Source organism: Anthonomus grandis, chromosome 4 (genome assembly GCF_022605725.1).
Source record: "Anthonomus grandis grandis chromosome 4, icAntGran1.3, whole genome shotgun sequence".
Classification (NCBI taxonomy): Eukaryota; Metazoa; Arthropoda; class Insecta; order Coleoptera; family Curculionidae; genus Anthonomus; species Anthonomus grandis.
In genome coordinates this window covers 26,107,442-26,126,958 of record NC_065549.1, presented here as the reverse complement: position 1 = coordinate 26,126,958, position 19,517 = coordinate 26,107,442, and the positions used below count along the sequence as shown (strand labels likewise).

The 19,517-nt window shown below is 30.8% G+C and overlaps 1 protein-coding gene across 4 annotated transcripts in view; it reads left to right on the top strand.

Moving 5' to 3' along the window:
• The window catches only part of LOC126735327 (pre-mRNA-splicing factor ATP-dependent RNA helicase PRP16), a 229,036-nt gene that overhangs the window by 192,044 nt on the left and 17,475 nt on the right, over positions 1 to 19,517 (top strand). For 2 of the 4 annotated variants that reach the window (XR_007660373.1, XR_007660372.1), the window contains exons 13-14: positions 8,454 to 8,703; positions 17,964 to 18,151. Coding sequence is in view for 2 of the 4 variants with exons in the window: in XM_050439283.1 (XP_050295240.1) it covers positions 8,454 to 8,703 (250 nt within the window). In the remaining 2 variants the exon portion in view is untranslated. The remainder of the gene's footprint in view (positions 1 to 8,453; positions 8,704 to 17,963; positions 18,152 to 19,517) is intronic. The other 2 variants (XM_050439283.1, XM_050439281.1) reach the window with 1 other exon arrangement.

Below are 19,517 nucleotides of genomic sequence, written 5' to 3'. Positions count from 1 at the left end.
CTATTATTCTCTACATCTGCGCCAAGTAAGGCATCAACAGGACGTGACTTATAGAAAAATGGATCAGCCAGTTGGCAATTTTTAAAATGCGACCAAGAGGTAGCCGCAATATTCGAGTATGGTAGATCTCCACAAATTTTTGGAATGACAATAGCCTTTATAATCTGACGAAAACAAGCTAAGTCTAATGGTTGAATTTTGGATGAAACTCCTTGTAGGCTATTGAATACGGGAACCTGACCTATCCCACGAACGCTATGTGACAATTTGTAAGGAATTAATCCAAGAATTTTAACGCAAACCTTAGTAATAAAAGTTTACTGTGACCCTGAGTCTACCAAAACTCGGACGGGTTGATAATTACCTCTACTGTAAAGAAACGCTACTAGAGCGGTGGCTAAGAAAATGTTAGAAGAATTCAAACTGTCTGAAGATTGCAAACATTGGTTACAGTTTACAGTTAGACCAACAATTGTGTTACTAGGGGTGGTGCAAATGTGACTCAACTTGATCCTGCTGTACATTTGCGCCCTGAATATCGCGAATATTGGAAGGTTTATTAGATGAACTAGAAATATTGATGAAATGAATCAAAGTGTGATGTGATGTGCTTAAGACCGCATTTGTAACAAGAAAAGGCAAAAGTACAGTTTTTGACAGATTGAGAATTACTAAGACAGTTTATGCAAAGATGGTTCGCTTTTGCAATAGTGTAACGTTCATTGGGTGATTTTGATAAAAAAATCTTGATATTTAAAAATAGAATGACTACCTTTTTGACATATTTTACAACTCAACTTAATGTCCTGTCTACTTTGGAAATTTGTGCTATTAACTGGGTTACCTCTAGTGAAAAAGGCTTGTGTAGAGGGTTTAGAAAAATTTGATTTATATTGTGCATTTGAGGTAACAGGCTTTTGGATCATTGTCTTTTTCTTCCTAGTAGTTTCTATATTTTCTAGAGCAAAACAGTGTTTATCTAAATATGCAATCAGCTGTTGAAAAGAAGGTATTTGATTCGAATCTGTAACTTATATTTAAAATTTAGTAGCCACATATATGTATGCCCTTTTAAGCATCATTTGTCTCACAAGTCCCAGGAATCAACGGGTAGTCGCAAAATTACGCAAAGCTTTTAAATTATCCGGAAAGATATCTAAAGGGTTACGCAACTCTTGTGTATTATCAGAGGAGAGTTTTTGGGTACTTTCAATAGCAGCCCAATGATTGGCCGCAATGATCCTACGGCGATAATATCTCTTATATAAACTATCATAAGCAATTTTTGTAATAACTTTCAGTAAAGGATAAATTTTGAATTAAAGTTAAGGGTTGTCCCGTTAAAGAACCTAATAGATATTTAAATTTTGCAACATTTGATAATGAATTATTATTATGCACTATTGCTTCAAATAAATCTTTATCTAAGTAGGAAATTGGGATATTTTCCATTAATATCCCAATGGGTTGGGACTGATAAGGGTGGCAAAGATACAGATTGACGAGAAAATTTACTGTTTTGAGATGAATTACCATTATTTGACTGTGTGTCATTATTAGAATTATTAAATTTTAAATATGTTTCCTTAACGAACCAATAATGAATTCAGCCCTTATTTTATCTTGCTCCAAAAATAAGACATCATCATCATCTAATAGAGCAATAATAGCATTATGATTCTTAAAAGAAATTATCAATAATAAATTCAATCTGCTGATAACGAATTTGCAAAGCAGACTGTATATATTATTTCTTGAAGATAATTTTTTCAATTTATCGGACATATTGACCAGTAACGACTTATCAGCAGAATAAATCAATCAACGTGATAAAAAAAATAGCAATTTATTCGATGAGTAAATGTATTAGAAAAAATTAATTGATTTTAATTGATTTTTTATCATCCGATAAATTCAGAAAACTTTTATTTTATTTGTATTAAGTTGTAAAAAAAAACTATCTTTTTTAGTATTAATTGACAATAATTGATTTTTACTAAATCAACCAATTCTCACGAAAACTCGTAATTGAAAATAAATTTATAATAATTGACGAAAGGTAAGACTACTATGAAACAAATTGAATTACTATATTTAAATTGTGTTGAACTTTGACCACTCTGTACAACTTCGAATTGACAAACTAAATAATATTTAAAACCAAGCAGCAGAAATATTTTCACTGAACGCGAAAATAGATAAACTACAAAAAACACATTCGATATGTGTGATGATCCAAATACCTGCGAAGATACGGAGATAGAAACAGCAGTGATGATAGTACCATAACAAAATTCTTTTACAAAAAGGTGATGATTTTGCCGCCGACCTAAGAAACTATTCCATGTTATATAAAATTGTATTTTTTTTAATTTTAATAATTTCAAAAGACACTAAATTTGTGTGTATTTATGTTCTTTCTATTGTAATATCAATTTTAAAAATATAACAAATTATGCTGGAACGAATAAGTAATTTTTAAAGTATCCAAATTAAATTTTTGTATCAGAGATTTTTTAAAAAATGTACATACATGAAAAAAGAGAAAAAAAGAACAAATGTGGCTCGAAGGCCAATAAATCGCTTCGATACGTATGTCAGGAGGGAAAAGTGGACTATATTTTTTTAATGGTTGATTGGAATAAAAGGTGCTTACTCTGGATGAACACTCTTTAGCCTCACGACTTTCTGCTGCACTTCTTGTATTAGGTGAAAGGAAGGTGGAGTTTTAAAGGGAAGAAAAGGAGGTTGACACTGATCAAATTAAATTTTAGTTATTCAAAGGATAAACTATACGCGCCCGCGTTTTAAGATGAAGTGAAGTTAATATTTTTAAATAATAAAAAAAAGAATAAAGACATTCCGTCGAATTGATGAGAAATGCCTCTGTCGAGGACGATCTACAGAGTGTGTACAAATTGTTTAAAAACATTATTTTATAAATAGAAATATTATTAAAAATAGTTACTCAATTCACTTTCAATTCACAATTCACCCAAATTCAATGCAAACCAAACAAAATTGGTACAAAAAATATTTGGAAAAAAAATCGCAAAAAAAACGATATATCCTAAACCCTTCCAAGTGCATTTTTATGCATTTTTATTCTTTCATGGATCGCCGCGACATGGCGTCATCTACGGATTATTTAACTACTTTATTTTTAACGTTACGTTTTAGCGTTATTTTCAGTTTCAGGTTTTCAGGTTTATTATATTGTATTCAAATGATGCATTTTTAAACAATATAATAATGACGAGGTCAAATAATTTCAATTTAAATATAAATAATTTCTTAAACAGAAATAATTATTTTTATGATTATGAAGCATTTTACTAGTATGTATTTGATTCCAATTTTTTTTAAATTTGGTATATTATTCGATATGGTATTTAGTTAGAATATAGATTCTTAATTTTTTTTGTTTGATTTAAATCAATCTAAAAATAATTATTTTTTCTATCGAAAATTCCCTCCCTGAAAAATGTTACTTTTTCCAAATTATTTTTCTTAAAAAGTCAGCATCTTCATCAATATGGATCAAAATGTTTTCACTTTTCTACTCTTTTCAAAGCCTGTACTTTCGTAAATTTGCATGAATGCATTTTAGGATTGGCTAATATTTTTTTAATTGAATAATAAAATAAACCTAAATCATTCTTAGCACATCTAATTTAAGCTTGCGGATATGCAGTAAAATATGCCAATACATTAATAATATTATATGAAGAACATAATAATATATGTTCTTCATTGGTAACTGGCTTTGTTGTATTTAATTCAGATTTTAATTTAGAGTCTTAATAAACAAAATTATTTTGTAACCTGAAAAACGTTCGTCGATTTTGATGGTAGATTATTTGATCACATTATCAAGGGAAAATAAATAGTCTCATCAAAATCTGATTTGAATAGTTAATATCTTCCATTTTAGACTTTTTAATTAAGTTGATTATAAAACACAATGTTAATATTTTAATTTAATATGTCACTGTCATTTATTAAATCATTGTGGCATTTTCATGGTTAACTAGGATATTTACAAAATAAAAATGTTTAAAAAAATTATCAAATTTCATGAAAATGAGGATCTATTTCTAAAATGCAACTACTTAGGATAGGAATATGATATATTATATTAAAGGTATTTTAACTGTCCATTAGAATATAAAATAAAATAGGGTATTCCATTTGAAAAAATGGACTTTTCGCCATTTTAGTAAATGAAAGATATTAGTTATGTATGCTTTGATTTTTAACAAAAAACACGCAAAATTATTTTATTTCTGGAAAACCGCTAGATATAAGGAACTATGATTAAAAAAGACTCAAAACTCAAAACAGTTTATGCCAATAAAAATTCTTCACACTATAAATTGATTTTAATGTGACGTTTTAATATCCATACTTCTAGATTTTCCAAAATCCACAGGTGCGAGTAAATAGGTACTTCACAAAAAATCGGTCAATTGATCTTTTATTTTGTGGCAAAATACATTTTTTTAAATTATTTCTTTTTTACACCGAACGACGTCCAATCCCAAAACAGCAATATGCTCTTCCAGTTACGTATAACTGACTTGTACTTGGTAAAACCGTTCGTGGTTTTGACTATTTTTTTCGTTTTCTTCTCTTCCTTAAGATTGAGGTTTCTGACACTAAATGGAAATTTAATTCCCACTTTTCCTTAATAAAGCATCTGCTGACAAATATGGAAAGCTTTAATTAATATACAGACTACAAGGTGATACGTTCTTACCGATAATTTTTTCTAATGTATCAGTTGCGCATTTCTTATTTTGCCTACCCCGATTAACGCTATTTAAATTTAATATTTTCGGATAGAGTAGTTGCTGACAAGCTCGGTATCTCCATTACTACTTGTGCTAAATTTTGTGCAAATTACTTTACAATTAGATGCAGTAAGGGGCTTCCGGCGTTCTAGGAACCACAAATCCTAGTTGTTGATGTTGTTGCCTGGTATATTTTTCTATTATTTTAATTTCTTCTTTATTTTTTTAGGTCTCTCTAAAAATTTTTCACTTTCTCTTTTAAGCTCAACCGGTGACAAATCAGGGTTTTGACATTGATCGTCACAGCTTGAGTCAAGTGTTATATTTTCTTTTTCCGCTATAAAGTTTTAATTATTTAGCACTATATATAGAGTTTGATGATAGATGATACGTGAACATTTATTTAACCTAAATTTTCATTAATCAAAAATCACAAATTGTTTTTTCTCGAAAATGGCTACAGATACAAGGCTATGGTTAAAAAAAAACTTAAAAAAGGTGAATAAAATACAAAAAAGTCATGTATACTTTCAGGAAACGTCGCAATTCCAAAAATATTTCAGATGATAAAGCGTATTAAACCACGATAAAAACCTAATTTTCAGAAAAATTCCATGTTTATTTACATCTAACGTATCGGTCATTAATTACCCTGTATATAAACGCGCGTAAGGGCGTTACTAAAAAATCAAGCTATGATTGGATCCATGTATCGATCGCTTATCAATGGCATTGTCAAATAAAAAAAATATCGTATACTATAGCGTAAGCTATATTCTCTATGTTGGACGTTTCCTTTTTGCATTTAACCTAGTGTTTTCATTCAAGTCGTGTTCTTGTTCTTTTTCTATAATAATCATCCATATTTAGCATATCTTTAAAACAATTTAGACCAATAACTAATTAGCGTGAATAGTGAGCATGTCGATTTTTTTGTATTCGTACTTATCTCATACACTGTCGCCGCGCTATCAGAAAGCCAAAACCGTAATTTTATAATAAACCAGTCCTGGAATATAACGTTTGCCTATTTAAGAATGTCTCTGCTATACTGTCCGCCGTAAAATATTTTCTTCCGCGCCTCTCACCGCTGCTGCCCCGCAGTAGCTACTGGAAAGGATAGGTAGCGGAGCCTTAAGAGGTTAATAGGCCTATAATTTAATATATAGTTTATTTTATCTTTTTTATAAATTGACGAAATAGTTGATAACCTTTAAATATCTGGAAACAGTTGCTGTTCAATTGACTGATTAAGTAGATAAGCTAGGGGTTTCACTAAAAATTCGGCAAAACCTTGTATGTGATGGAGTAGTAGGTTTTCCATGTTTAAGTTTTTTAATGGCATTAATGACATCACCAGCACCAATCTCCTTAAAAACAAAAGTACCCTAGTTTTTGTTATTTATGTGAAAATCACAGCAGTCAGGCATGCCATACACAGATTTAAAATGTTTCCATGTTTAAGTTTTTTAATGGCATTAATGACACACCAGCACCAATCTCCTTAAAACAAAAGTACCCTAGTTTTTGTTATTTATGTGAAAATCACAGCAGTCAGGCATGCCATACACAGATTTAAAATGTTAGGCAAAGACATTTGCAATCTTAATGGGTTTATCAAAATTTGTATTATTTAATGTCATTGCCACTGGTATTCCTGCACTCCTAAATCTTGATTGAAAGTAGCCTTTTTCTGTTAAAGTCTTATATAAAAGTTGTATTCAAATTTTGTTTGACTCTTAATTTCAGCTCTAAGAAACCGATATTTAATACAGTCAGAGCTTTCCTTATAAGTTATTTGACGATGAAGTTTTTTCTCTCTTTAATTCTATGCTTTAAATAAGGAGAAAACCAGTTACCGCATACTAGTCGCATTTAGAAACTAATTGATAAAGATTAAAGAAGTTATCATTGGCATAGTTTTAGGTATCCATTTTCTTATTAACTGCCTCGGCACATGTGGCACAATAAAATGCAAGTTAAATGCTGGATAAAATGCATCTTCAAGGACCAAAAGATCTTAAAACTTGCAGTTTTCCATTTTAGTTACAGAAAAAATCTGCTCATAAAATTGGAAATATTATTTAATTGGCTTATGGTTAGTATATATACTAAGAAATTGCTACATCAGGACACTAGCATATATTCTGTATAATTACAATTATCAAAATAAGGCAAATTAAAATTTCGTTGCATCATCACAACACATACGCATTTAGCGTCGGGATATTTACTTAATTATTATCATACTACTAAATGGTCTGAATTCTGGAAGGGTAAAAAAAAATATTTTATAGATTTTTAAAATGCCATATATGTTTTGCATTTAACCATTTTTATATTAATTATTTTAATTTATAGTGTGCAAAAAACTTATAAACATAATATTTATGTCAGTAAATTTAGCTAGATATGTGGCACTTAAATTTGCCATCATTTTCTAAGAATACCAAAATATTTCAGTTTCACTCCTTACAGCGACGATAAGTAATTCTTATTAGTAATTTTGCTGAATCTTTTTACTAATCATAAGATCATACATTTACTTTACTGTACAATAGAATAGTGGTACTTTATGCACTATTGCGTTTTGCTCATTTATTGATATAATATGTCTCAATTACGAGATAGTTTTTTTTCTAAATTGATATCTACTTAGATAGTGACGTAATACCCAACATAATAACTAATTACGAATTCGTCTTATATATTACACCAAATTTTGGTTAATATCTCATATTAAGCATAAATTAAATATGATCATACCATTTACTCGTCACGGCCTTTTCTATATTATTTTTAATAGAAATTTGTTAAAGGAGATTATTTTGAGATTGAGATTGTTTTTCTAATGTTCAAATTGATACGAATTGGAAACTTGACAGACATCTGTGCTCTCCGACTTTAATGTAACTTTTTTTAGAGCATGGAACAGAGAATCTGGTTGGAACTTGTCTTCTAAAATTTGCACAGAAGAACATCATCAACATCACAGAAATGTGACAAAATATACTCCATTATTATTTGCGTTTTTTTGAAAGTACATTCTCTTCCTGTAATAATTGGTGATTCGGGATGATGATTAATTATTATTAATCATTATCTGTAATATACCGAAAATCACTAGTTTTATTAATTAACATTAAGAATATAACGAAATTCAGGAACACACTTTTATTGGCAACGTCAAAAACTCTAACCTAATTCGCATTGACTGTCGTTTAATTGTTTTCAATGTAAAAACTGACTAAACAATTAAAACTGAATAAAATGTCACGAAATACGTCTCGTTTAAAGACCCATGGAACAATTTAGAAATGTTTAGGATTTTCTTCAATGTTTTTGCCAAAAGAGATCAATAATTTTAAGAGAATACTGACATTCAAAGCAAGCAAATATACGAATTCTAGAAAATGTATAATATAATAAATAATAATAATATAACCTAAATTGGGGCCAAAATAAGGCCCTCAAACAAGATGAACTACTTAAAAACTAGACACTATAAATGCAAATATTAAGCTAAACGTAAGTAGAAACCTAAACAAACCCTACTAATCAACTGTTAACAACAAAATACGAATAAAGTAGTACAAAAATTAGGAGAATAATTTGCCTATTTACATTTTCATAATAATATGTTAAAACTTTTCTACTCAGGTACCAGAAAGCGACCATCTAACCTTTCTAAACGTATATAACCAGTGGAAACAAAATGGATATTCCTCGCACTGGTGCAATGAACATTTTATCCACATTAAAGCAATGAGAAAAGTAAGGGAAGTTAGACAGCAGCTCAAAGATATTGTTGTGCAGCAGAAGTTAGAGATCAAATCTTGTGGAACCGATTGGGATGTTGTTAGAAAATGCATATGTAGTGCTTACTTCCATCAAGCGGCTCGATTAAAAGGTATGTTTTTAATTATTCTATTATCTATGTGTAAGAGAATTTGAATTCGCGTTTCTCCAATTTTTTTCGAATGCAGTAATTGTAGCACTAATAGTTATTAAGTTTATTTATGCTGAAAGAGCATTTTTATGCATTTCGTGAAGATGAGAACTTGAGATTAAAAGTTTTGCATCACCTTGTATCGCAAACTTTAACTATATATATATATATATATATATATATATATATATATATATATATATATATATAAGGCCTACCTTGTTCTGGTTCGTCTTCCTTTATGGAGGTACCTCCCTGCTTTTCCCAACACCAATTGTCGTCTATGCAATTTCACACCCCGAAAAAAAAACGGAACATAAAAGTTAATAGGAAAAGGTTTTGCTAATGCTCACTGGTACCAACGATTTTAAGTTTCAGCAATGGTCTGTCTTAGAATGGTATGGTGTGGACACGAAGGTCGTGCTATTTCACATCTCCACACATGTTCGCTGGGCATGGTGCCCGATGACCAATTATATAGGTAGATTTGGGTATTTTTATATGCGGTATAGAATGAAATATTTAAGTAAAATAAAATTTTATTAAACGATATGGACTTCCAATGAGCATTGTGCTATAAAATGAAATTAAAAAAAAAATTAAATAATTAAATTTCTTTGTGGATTTAATATTCCCGCCCCCCAAAAACGACATAAAAGACGTTTTTTTGGACCGAAAATAAAGTCAAGTAAATATCAAAAAGTATAATAATATAATAATATATAGTAGACTAAATTTCAACGGACCCATGATATATGAATTTTCCATTCACAGGATTCGTTAATCCTCAATAGGGAGAGGGCATACCTTAACCATAGGTCTACGCACTACTGATTTGGTTTTCAAAGAAACCACTCTTACAATGCTATCCTGCCCGGGATGGACTAGGATAACTTGTCCTTGTAACGACTGTAAGGGCGGAGACTGTTCATTTTTAATTAGTATTATAGTTATTATCATTTTTAATTAGTATATAACGTATAGTTGTACTGGACTCTGCCACTTTGAGCGTTGTTGTAATGAATTCAAATATTCACACTGCCTCTTCCAAAAATCTGCGTGCATTTTTTACACTAGCTCTGTGTCCGGGAGGCGTATTTACATACTATACTACAGCACAGCGCACCATAGAACTCGGCGGCTCTGCACTGCAGAGTATGTATGTATTTATATGTAGTTGAGAAGTGCGCTTATTTATCACTACATACTATACTACGGTACAGAGCATTAGAACGAAAAATGTTTTATGTGATTTGTTTGGTGCTGTAAAATTATAGTAACACATTTAATTATTGTGTAATTATTTATGTTGTTATTATTATTAAATTTTGTTTTTTTTTTGCTTGCGCTTTCGATATACAAGATAAAGACGGAAAATTTGAAAACAAATACCTAATGTTGTAAAGGTGTGTTGTATTTTAAAAATTTTAATAGTGGCTTGTAGGCTCTTAAAGGTACGTAAATACAACTTTTAAATACGTGCGCGTAAAACATAATTTCTTTAGTCCATTCCTAAATTTGGTTTAATTTTAAAATATAGGTTTCGCTTCAGAATGTACAGGTTTATATTTTTTATCATTAATCTGCTTGAATGGTGATACAGTGGGATAAATTTTTCTGAAATAGCGAAAAATGCCCTTATATTGGAAAATATGTTCAAAGTAGCCACATATTAAACCACAAAATAGTAATATTGCATAACTTGATTTATATAATTCTGCAATTCATATGAATTAAAAACTCCTTCAGTTGTTAAGCTTGATTACGTACGTATAAGTATTCTTCTGAAGTTTGCTTTAATTTTTTTTGCAATTTCAGAAAAGTTTGCAAACTGTTTAGAATTAGAAGATGTACCTTGTATTTTTTTAAAACATATAGATATAATGTATATGGACATTATTCAAGGACTAAAGTTGAAGCTGATATCTAGGACCAAACAAGGGATTAAAATAATAGTCTTGACTTTATTGGAGTAAAAGCCTAAGGATTTAATAAAATTAACACAGTATTTAGTCGGAAGACTAAATTGGTATTCGCGGTGTAAACTTAGCTTACTGTATGGGAAATAAATCGACTATTAAATATAAATATCATCTGTTAACAAGTGGTTTGCTGTTATTATTATTCCTTAGATTTTCTTAGTCTTAATTGTATCGCTACGTCCACTATTGTTCTATATTCAAACTAAAATACTTTTTGAAGACTTCTATAAGGACTTTAATTCTAGAAAAATATATTTATACATACATTTAGTAAGTACAACAAGAATTTATTATAATCTAGCTTTATATTATTTTGGTAAAAACAAGCAGTTTTAATTTAATTTTAAAGACAATAAATAATATGTCTTTGCAGACGTTAAGGCTCCAGGGTCACTAAATAAACTTGTGCCCTACAATTGTCAAAACGCAATATATCACTAAATATTTCAATTTTTTCCTTTAAGATAGCTACTATTGAATTTAATCTTTTTGTTGAATGAATACGAGGTATCATCTTTTTTTTTGTATAAAATAGATCTAATAAAATATTGAATGATTTCTTACAGCCTTTTCTTACTGAGTAACAGTGGTGTTCGTAGAAACTCCTTAAGTTTGGTTATGTTGTCTATAGATAGGGAACATGTCCAATCTATGGTACACAATATTAGGTCTAATATTGTCTACCAATAATATTAGATGATAATATTAGATGAGTAAAATTAAAAAAAAAATTATCTGTATATTCCTATACATTCTGTCTCATTAACACACAAAAATATGCTTCTAATTCTACTATTTCTAATCCGCAAAATCTTAAGATTTTGCTTTCATATTTTAAGCAAAAGTAATTGCTTTATTTTTATTCAGTAGGCCCTTTAAATTTCAAATTTAAACTAAATAGGTGGCACTTTATTAAAATCTAACAATTTATACATATGTACTTATTTAGATACATACTTTGTATTCATATATATAATAACAAAAAACCTAACTTAGAAACAAAGCACTATCAAAATTCTAAAACCCAAATTACAACACACCTTCACAACATTGTTTTTAAATTTTAAAGTAGCATTGTATTCATTAAAATTTTATCATGCCTCATCTTGTATATTAAAATCATAAACAAAAATGAAACAAAAACAATAATAATAATAACATAAATAATTACACATTTATTTACTCTGTTACTACCAATTTTACAGCACCAAACAAATCACATAAAAACATGTTTCTTTCTAATGCTCTGTAGCGTAGTCTAGTATGTAGTGATAAATAAGCCCATTTTTCAACTACATATTATACTGCGGTGCAGAGCCGTCGAGTTCTATGGTGCTCTGTGCTGTAGTATAGTATGTAAATACGCGTCCGGGAGCGTGTTTAGTGGTTCCATAGTGAGAAAATTCCCTGAAGTTATTGGATTGAGGTCATTCAGATCCGATTAAATGGCAGTCAATAGGCGTAAATTAATAATGCTTCAACTTGAGTGAAGAAGGGGATCTTCATAGGTCAGAATTTGTTCTCTAACTACCCTAGGAAGGTGCGTTTTAACAGATTTAACGCCTGTCTCAGACAGACCTTTAAAATGTGGAGCCCCTGAAAGATTTAGGTGCCAATTTATTAAAAGTGTGTGGGCAACGTACTTGGTATATTCCAATAAAACCGTTTTGGCTCCTTTAAAGTTGGTGCATTGATCAGAGTATACATCAGATAAATGACTTCTCCTTGCAACATAACGGCGAAATGCCGCCAAAAAAGCTTCCGTTGATAAGTCGGATGCTAATTGTTATGATATTACTGCCGCTTAAATTGAAGATGTATTTCTCGGGTTACACCACAGCAAAATATGGCAACATAACCCTTTGTGGTTTTGCAACGTGTATACTTTCCCGATGAAATGCTGAACCAGCCCGCGTAATCTAGTGCGACAAGCGAGAAGCATTTAGCTTAAGAACAATGGAAGATGTGAAAAACTGTTCTCCTTTTGTAGAACCTTGTTAAACCAACGATAAATGTAGGCAGTAATTCGCTGTATTTTTGGTTAGCCAGTGAAGAAAATCGATTTAAAACTTGGTCAATAATATTAGGTTCTGAAACTAAAACCCGTAAGGTTTGTAGTTTTGGCTTAAGTATTGTTTCACAAAAAGAAATCAGATCTGAAGATGGGTTGTTCGGGCCAGTCACTCGATGGATTTAAATACCATAGGTGATACAAACCCAAAGAATCATACATTTTAGCCACTAATGGCAAAACGTTTTTGTATATTTAGAATCTGTCTGTGTACAATGAAAGCTAAATGATACAGTGACAGGATTTCATTGAGAGCCAAGAGCAACTCCCAGAGCCTTTATAATGCAGGGTCCTTCTTTATCAAAACTAAATATCATTTGAGTATGCTCAGTGAGTATAGAACATAAAATATCGGGGTGATTGCTGGCCCATTTTGGCAATTCAGCATATCCGAGTGGTAAGAGTTGAGTTAGTTCTCTCTGTAAAGAAAGTATACTACTGACGTCATCACTTCCTGCAATGGCGTCATCAACAAAGATTGTATGTTTTAATATATGTGCAGCTCGGAGATATTCTTTTTCATAGATAGTAGCCAGCTCCTGAAGGGTCCGCTGAGCTAACTAAGAAGTAAATAAAATGTAAATGTAACAACAGGGTTTAACCTATTGTACATTGTACATTCGTTTGAGATCACATATAAAAACTATTTCATGGATGCGAAAATATAAAATCGTGGCAGAAATTGGGAGTCTGATTAAGATTTAAACCTTTAGACGCTTTTGCGCTAGCGTCAAGTCCTACCCTTAGTTTTGTGAAAACTGGATTGGTTTTTATGACAGGGTGATAGAACCAGGGAACAGAACATTTTTAGAGAGGTGTCTCTCCAAAAGAGCAAACCTACGAAGAGCCAGAGAATATGAATCCCCTAAATTGGGTTCTCCATTCCGAAATAGGAGAGTAACTATGAAGCGATGGTTTGGATCTCTTTTAATAGATGAATTTCCTCGCAGTTTCTCTCCTCTAAGGATAATAATTTAGGTAAAGTTGGAACTTGCTCGACTTTCCAGAATTTCTTCAAGAGCACATCTAAAGAACAGACGTAATTACAGATTGTGACTACTCTAAATGAGTTTTTCCTTGAATCACTCAGCCAATGATGGTTTCGAGAGCCGTCGGTTGGCCCGGATTGACTCGGACTTTGGGTAAGTTCGAAGAGACTTTATTAACGATATAAGCCTCAAAGAAGAATGTAGATTCCACTTGATTACGTGCTCTTATTGTACAATGAGTTTTACCGTTTGTTTTTGTTGAAGTCATACCATTTACCCGTCAATGGGTACTGAAAACTTCTCTTTTTGGAGTTTTGGAAAGAGGCTGAAGAGCCTGAATTTTTTACGATATGATACGATACGATAGGGTATGATGATAGTGCAGGTGTACTATCTGAAAAGGGGGCAAAAAAAAAAGTCCTAACAGGCTAACCTCACCGGGAAATGGTAGAAATAGAAATTAGAAATACTTAAATCAAAAAAGCAGGAGCTAGATTTTTCTAAGGGCGGAGGGGTGGAAAACATTTTGGCGACTTTTACTGCATAGATACTTGTACCAAATAAAGTTAAATGGAAAAGTTATGAATAATTAAAAAATACACATTTTTTATTTGAAACATTTTTTGACATAAGTTAAAAATAAAAATCTGAAGAAAAATCTTAAATTTTGAGAGATCAGAATTCTGTTTAATTTTTTGTTCGCAACCACAAGGAAATAACTTATTCCCAAAAATATAAAGCATTTCTGATCCTTTGTTAATGAACTTAAGAGGGATTCAGTAATACCCAGTCAAATGACGTTCAGCGGGAATATTCTCAGTAATCCAGGGAAAATCGCAGACGCCTTTGCAGAACATTTTCAAAGACATTCATTTTCACATTTTCAAGATCTTACTCTAACAATATCATTGTTGATCTGGACCAAGTACATGCAGATTTCGGCCAAAAAAAGTGGAAAAACCCAATTTTTCGTTTCTTATTTTAAACTCCGCCAAAAAAATCCAAACTTTATGGAATTTGGCTTAATTACAGCTGTTTGTATGCCAAGAAAGTAGATTTTTTTTATTCTAAGTTAATTAGCTTTCGAGAATTTTGAGAACAATAAGTTTTTTTCAAGCTACGCGACTCGAACCCTTTTTTAATTCCTTAGACACTTCATCCGGCGCTTATTTTTTTTTGTAAAGACTTTTTATATAAAATAATAAAATTATACCCCTTCAAGCAAAAAAAAAAATCGTTTAAATTGCAAAAAACTTGAAAATACTGATCTTTCAAGGTTGATTTTTCCAGCATAGTAAAAAGAGTGTTATTATTGATTGAAATAGTAGTAGCGTTCTCGCGTAGCTTGAAAAAAACGTAATTTTTTCGAAAATCGTTAATTAATTTTTCAACTTTAGCTGAATTAAAAAATAAACAGAGCGCGGCAGTGATTTTCTAAAAAATTAATAAGGTCTATAATATATGATATGGGAAGCATTAAAAATTTCATTATAATAGGTAAACGCCAACATGCGTTTATTGTTATACCGCTTAAAAAAAGCAGAATAAGCAATTTTATAATTTGCATCAGTAAGCATCAAATTAGAAATTTGATGTTTGAAGTTTTAATTAAGTATTTGGTTCTTTTCTTAAAACGTTTCTTATGTGTGTAAATTTTTCTACATCTGAGATGTGTGAATTGTTATGTACTAGATTATTAAAAAATTTCTCAAAAGGTAGGCCAAGAGTTTAAATGGACTTCAAAAATGTGTAAAGTTAAGCGATCTATAGAGGGTCGAATTGTAGTTTGTTGGCTAGTTGGTGGCCGATGTGCCAGCAATAGCTGATAAAGCTGAAGTTCATAATTTTTTGCCTTTATTTCATAATAATAGAAATCTATGGTTCTTTAAGCTGCATGATGTCTTGTAAAAGATTCGTCATCGACCAGCCCGATAATTTAATTTTGAATTATTTTAAAATTTTCGTAAAGCTGTGTTAAACCCTCACATCTAAAAAAAAATTACCAGAAGCAAATGCAAGAAAATAACCTTTATTTGATTCATCATTATACAGGTGTCCCGAAAGTAATGCGACATAAAACAACTTACGTCAAAATAATGTGATTCTTGTGGGTCAACTTCCCTTATATTAACTTTAATAGTCATTGAAATACAGGTTGTCAAAGTATTATTTGATTTATCTTTTTTAGGTCTTGAACCAAATAACATACTGACATAAAATTTAGAACATACGAGTCTTTAAAAAAGAAAAATAAAATTTCTTTTATATTATTTATAGAACTATCATAAACAATTGATTTCAAATATCCCCAAATACAGAGTCCATGGGGTTTAAGTTTGCACTACGCGCAGGACAAAGCAAAGGTCCACCATGGTCAATCCAACGTTCGGGATATTGTTCGTTAAGGTAATTGCGTATCTGTTAAGAAAAATGCGCTGGCGCAACACCTTCTAAAGTACAAGGCCTCACTGCTTACGTGTGACGTCATCCAATGTAGGCCAAAATATCTTAGAAGTATATGATAATTTTCACGAAAAAAATGGTATGCGACATGAATTTTTACGACATTTTTAAGGGTTTCTGGTTTAAACAGGGCTACCAGAACATGAACTGAACTCTTAGTCGCGCCCCATTCGATTTTTTAAAAACCCAAGAGGTGTATTATAAAAGCTTACAACACCTCTGAAATAATTAGGTAGATAATTGGCTCTTACTGCGTTATCTTTTAGACACATATAGGGTGTCTTTTCTATTTGATTGAGTACTGAAGTTGAGTATTGAGACTATTGATTAATAAAATATGATTCTAAAACATTTTAAAAAAATACATTTTTTTAAGAGGAACTAGTTAGCCATTTCATATATCAAAATCCAAATAAATTGCTTAAAAAGTTAAATTAAATTTTTCATCATAACATTGTATTGGTTTATATGCTATTATTATTACTTCGGCTATTACTGTATAGTCCAGTATCGCCCAAAAAGCAACAACTTAAAGCAACCCAAAGTCACCCTGTATAGGTACTCGACTTATATCAGTCACCATCGGGAATGTCACCATCAGGAATATTATTAGGGCTAGGTCATTGTTATTGTTATTGTTATTGGGATTAATCTTGATATTAGATATTGTGCTACATAATTGGCTTAAATACAAATTTTACTTATTTATTAAGAGTCTCTAGTTTCCTTTTCTTTTTTTTACCTAGCCGATTATTATTATTTTTGGCACAATAATTGTTCAAAAATGTATTTGATATGCTGCTAAGAAGAATTTTAGAAACATTGGATTTAATGTGTATTTCGCAGTTCTTAAAGGGAGTTAAAAGCTGGTTTTTAGTCAAATACTTAAAAAATAACTCTCAAAGAAATGACTTTTTGTTGTAAATGTCCAAAAAAGTGTCCTCAAATTCATCAATAATTTTTTTAAAAATTATGTAAACTTTAGAAACAATGTCTACTACTTGCTCACAAGGATATAAAAGAGCACCACGACTTAATGAATTTATTAAATTGTAAGAATCTTCTACAACAAAAGGTTCATTAAGTGTTAAATTCATCTTGCAAATTTCACAGTTTATTTTTTTGTAAACAATATAGCAATTATATCCACTTAAATAGGTTATTACTGGCAAATCAGTTTTTATAGCCTCATTATCGGGTGTATTAATTATAATCTTTGATAATAGATTATCAACTTCCTCAGAGTTGAATGAGGTACCTGCCAATGAAAGGTCGCATTCAGGGAGGTCAAAGAACTGATTTATATTAATATCTCCATAATTTCGAGACCTTAATGACAATATAGACTGAATTCTTAGTCTCTTCTCCGATTCATATAGTTGGCGAACTGAGATGTTATAATGACCGCCAGCTAATTGTCTATATTTTCCAAAGCGCCCTTCCAGGGGGTCAGTTTGGAATTTGCCAAGTAAGACATAATTCATATCAAGTTCTGTCAAACAATATTTAGCTATTTCAAGAAGTCCATGTATGGTATGACTTAGTGCAGTATGTGTTTGACGAGTCAGGGTATGCGAAAAAACAGCTGAGTCCCAAGTGTCTAACCATCCTTGCATTTTTTGTAAAAAAAATATATTTAGGATCATCATTAAATGGGTTTAGTATTTTTTTGGTAAAAGGTTCTTGATATATGTCCAATAAAAATTTTCCTTTTAGAGGAGTTTTTACATTGACAATTTTCCACCATGTCCAAATAATACTAATAAAGTGTGCTATGTCGTGTGAAAAGGGTACATCATGAACAACATTTTTGAGAGCCTCTATCATAAAAGGATTAAAAATTTTGAGAGCTAACTTAACATTTTGCCTTTCAATAGATGATGGAAACAAAGCTTCTAAACTAGGTGAGTAACCATGTTTTATTAATTTTTCACTTTCTAATTCATGTAGTCTCTTTACTACAGAAAATGACGCACATTTTGCTTGACCTGTTTCAAAATCGGGATAAGAAAATTTTTGGTAGGGTTTTGAGTTAAGCCAGTTGTTAAAAATACATTTAAGTAAATGGACAGTATCAAAAAGATAAAATAAAGGTCCTTATGAATCAATGGGATGTGGGTAAACAATACTAAGATTGTTTAGGGATGAAACATTACTCATTGCCTTGCTATTTTGCATAATTGCCACTAACTGTGCAAAATACAAAATACCCTATTTCCTCTAAATTTTCAATAATGGTCTTAACAAAATTATATAAGATATCAGACTTTAGTGTCGAGACTGGTGATATATGTATGACTTCTTTAAATGCTGGGCAAGGACTGCTTAACATAAAGGCAACTGCAAAGGATGCTAAGTTCTTATTATTTACTGCTGTTTCCACAATATTTCTAGCTTTGTGATCTAAATAGGGGTCAATGTGAATTTCATCAAATAATAAAATTACATTTTTCTCTTGTTCTGTTAAATATTGGAATATGTTACGAGCATAGGATAAAAACACATTTCTTTCATCAATGTGAAGATCTGTGAGAAATCTATTACAAATGGATTTTATTGTATTAGGTGTGGCAAAATTATAGGACTATGGCTACGCAAATACTTATAACAGTGAGGGCTTATGGTAAATAAAATTGAACATAAAATAACAGTACTAGATGAATATTTATACCTCTCTTTAGATGTATACAGTAAAGTTAATTGTTGAGAAACAAATTTTAAACTTTGTGTAATTTTGTCAGAGCATTCCAAACTTGCAAGAATATTGGAGACAAATTTTAACACATTTTTTACATTTTCCGAGATTTTGATTTTGGGAGGCGAGAAGCAGTACCGCTGTATGTAAATTTGGCCGCTTAATTAGAAAAATTAAGGTTACAAATGGAGGTCTAAATTTTGAGATGTAAATTTATTTACAAATCGATGTACTTTTCCTTTTGCACAATCCGCGCTGGAAGTGACCACAAAATGTCGCAAATTTTAACAATATATATTTATTTTAAATCAAAATCTTTTCCTTCGATAAAGGACCATATAAAAAATAACACTTAATAAAATTCTAAATACCCGAAAATACTGTTAGGGCCTACATTGTTTTGATGCGTCTCCCTTTATGGAGGTACCTTCCTGCTTCTCACAACACCAATTATCGTCTATGCAATTTTACACCACGAAAAAAACGTAAAAGTTAATAGGAAAAGGTATTTATCAATGTTTCAATAGTTTCTGGTTAAGGTATTTATCGTTGTATCTTTCGACTTCGTCGAATAT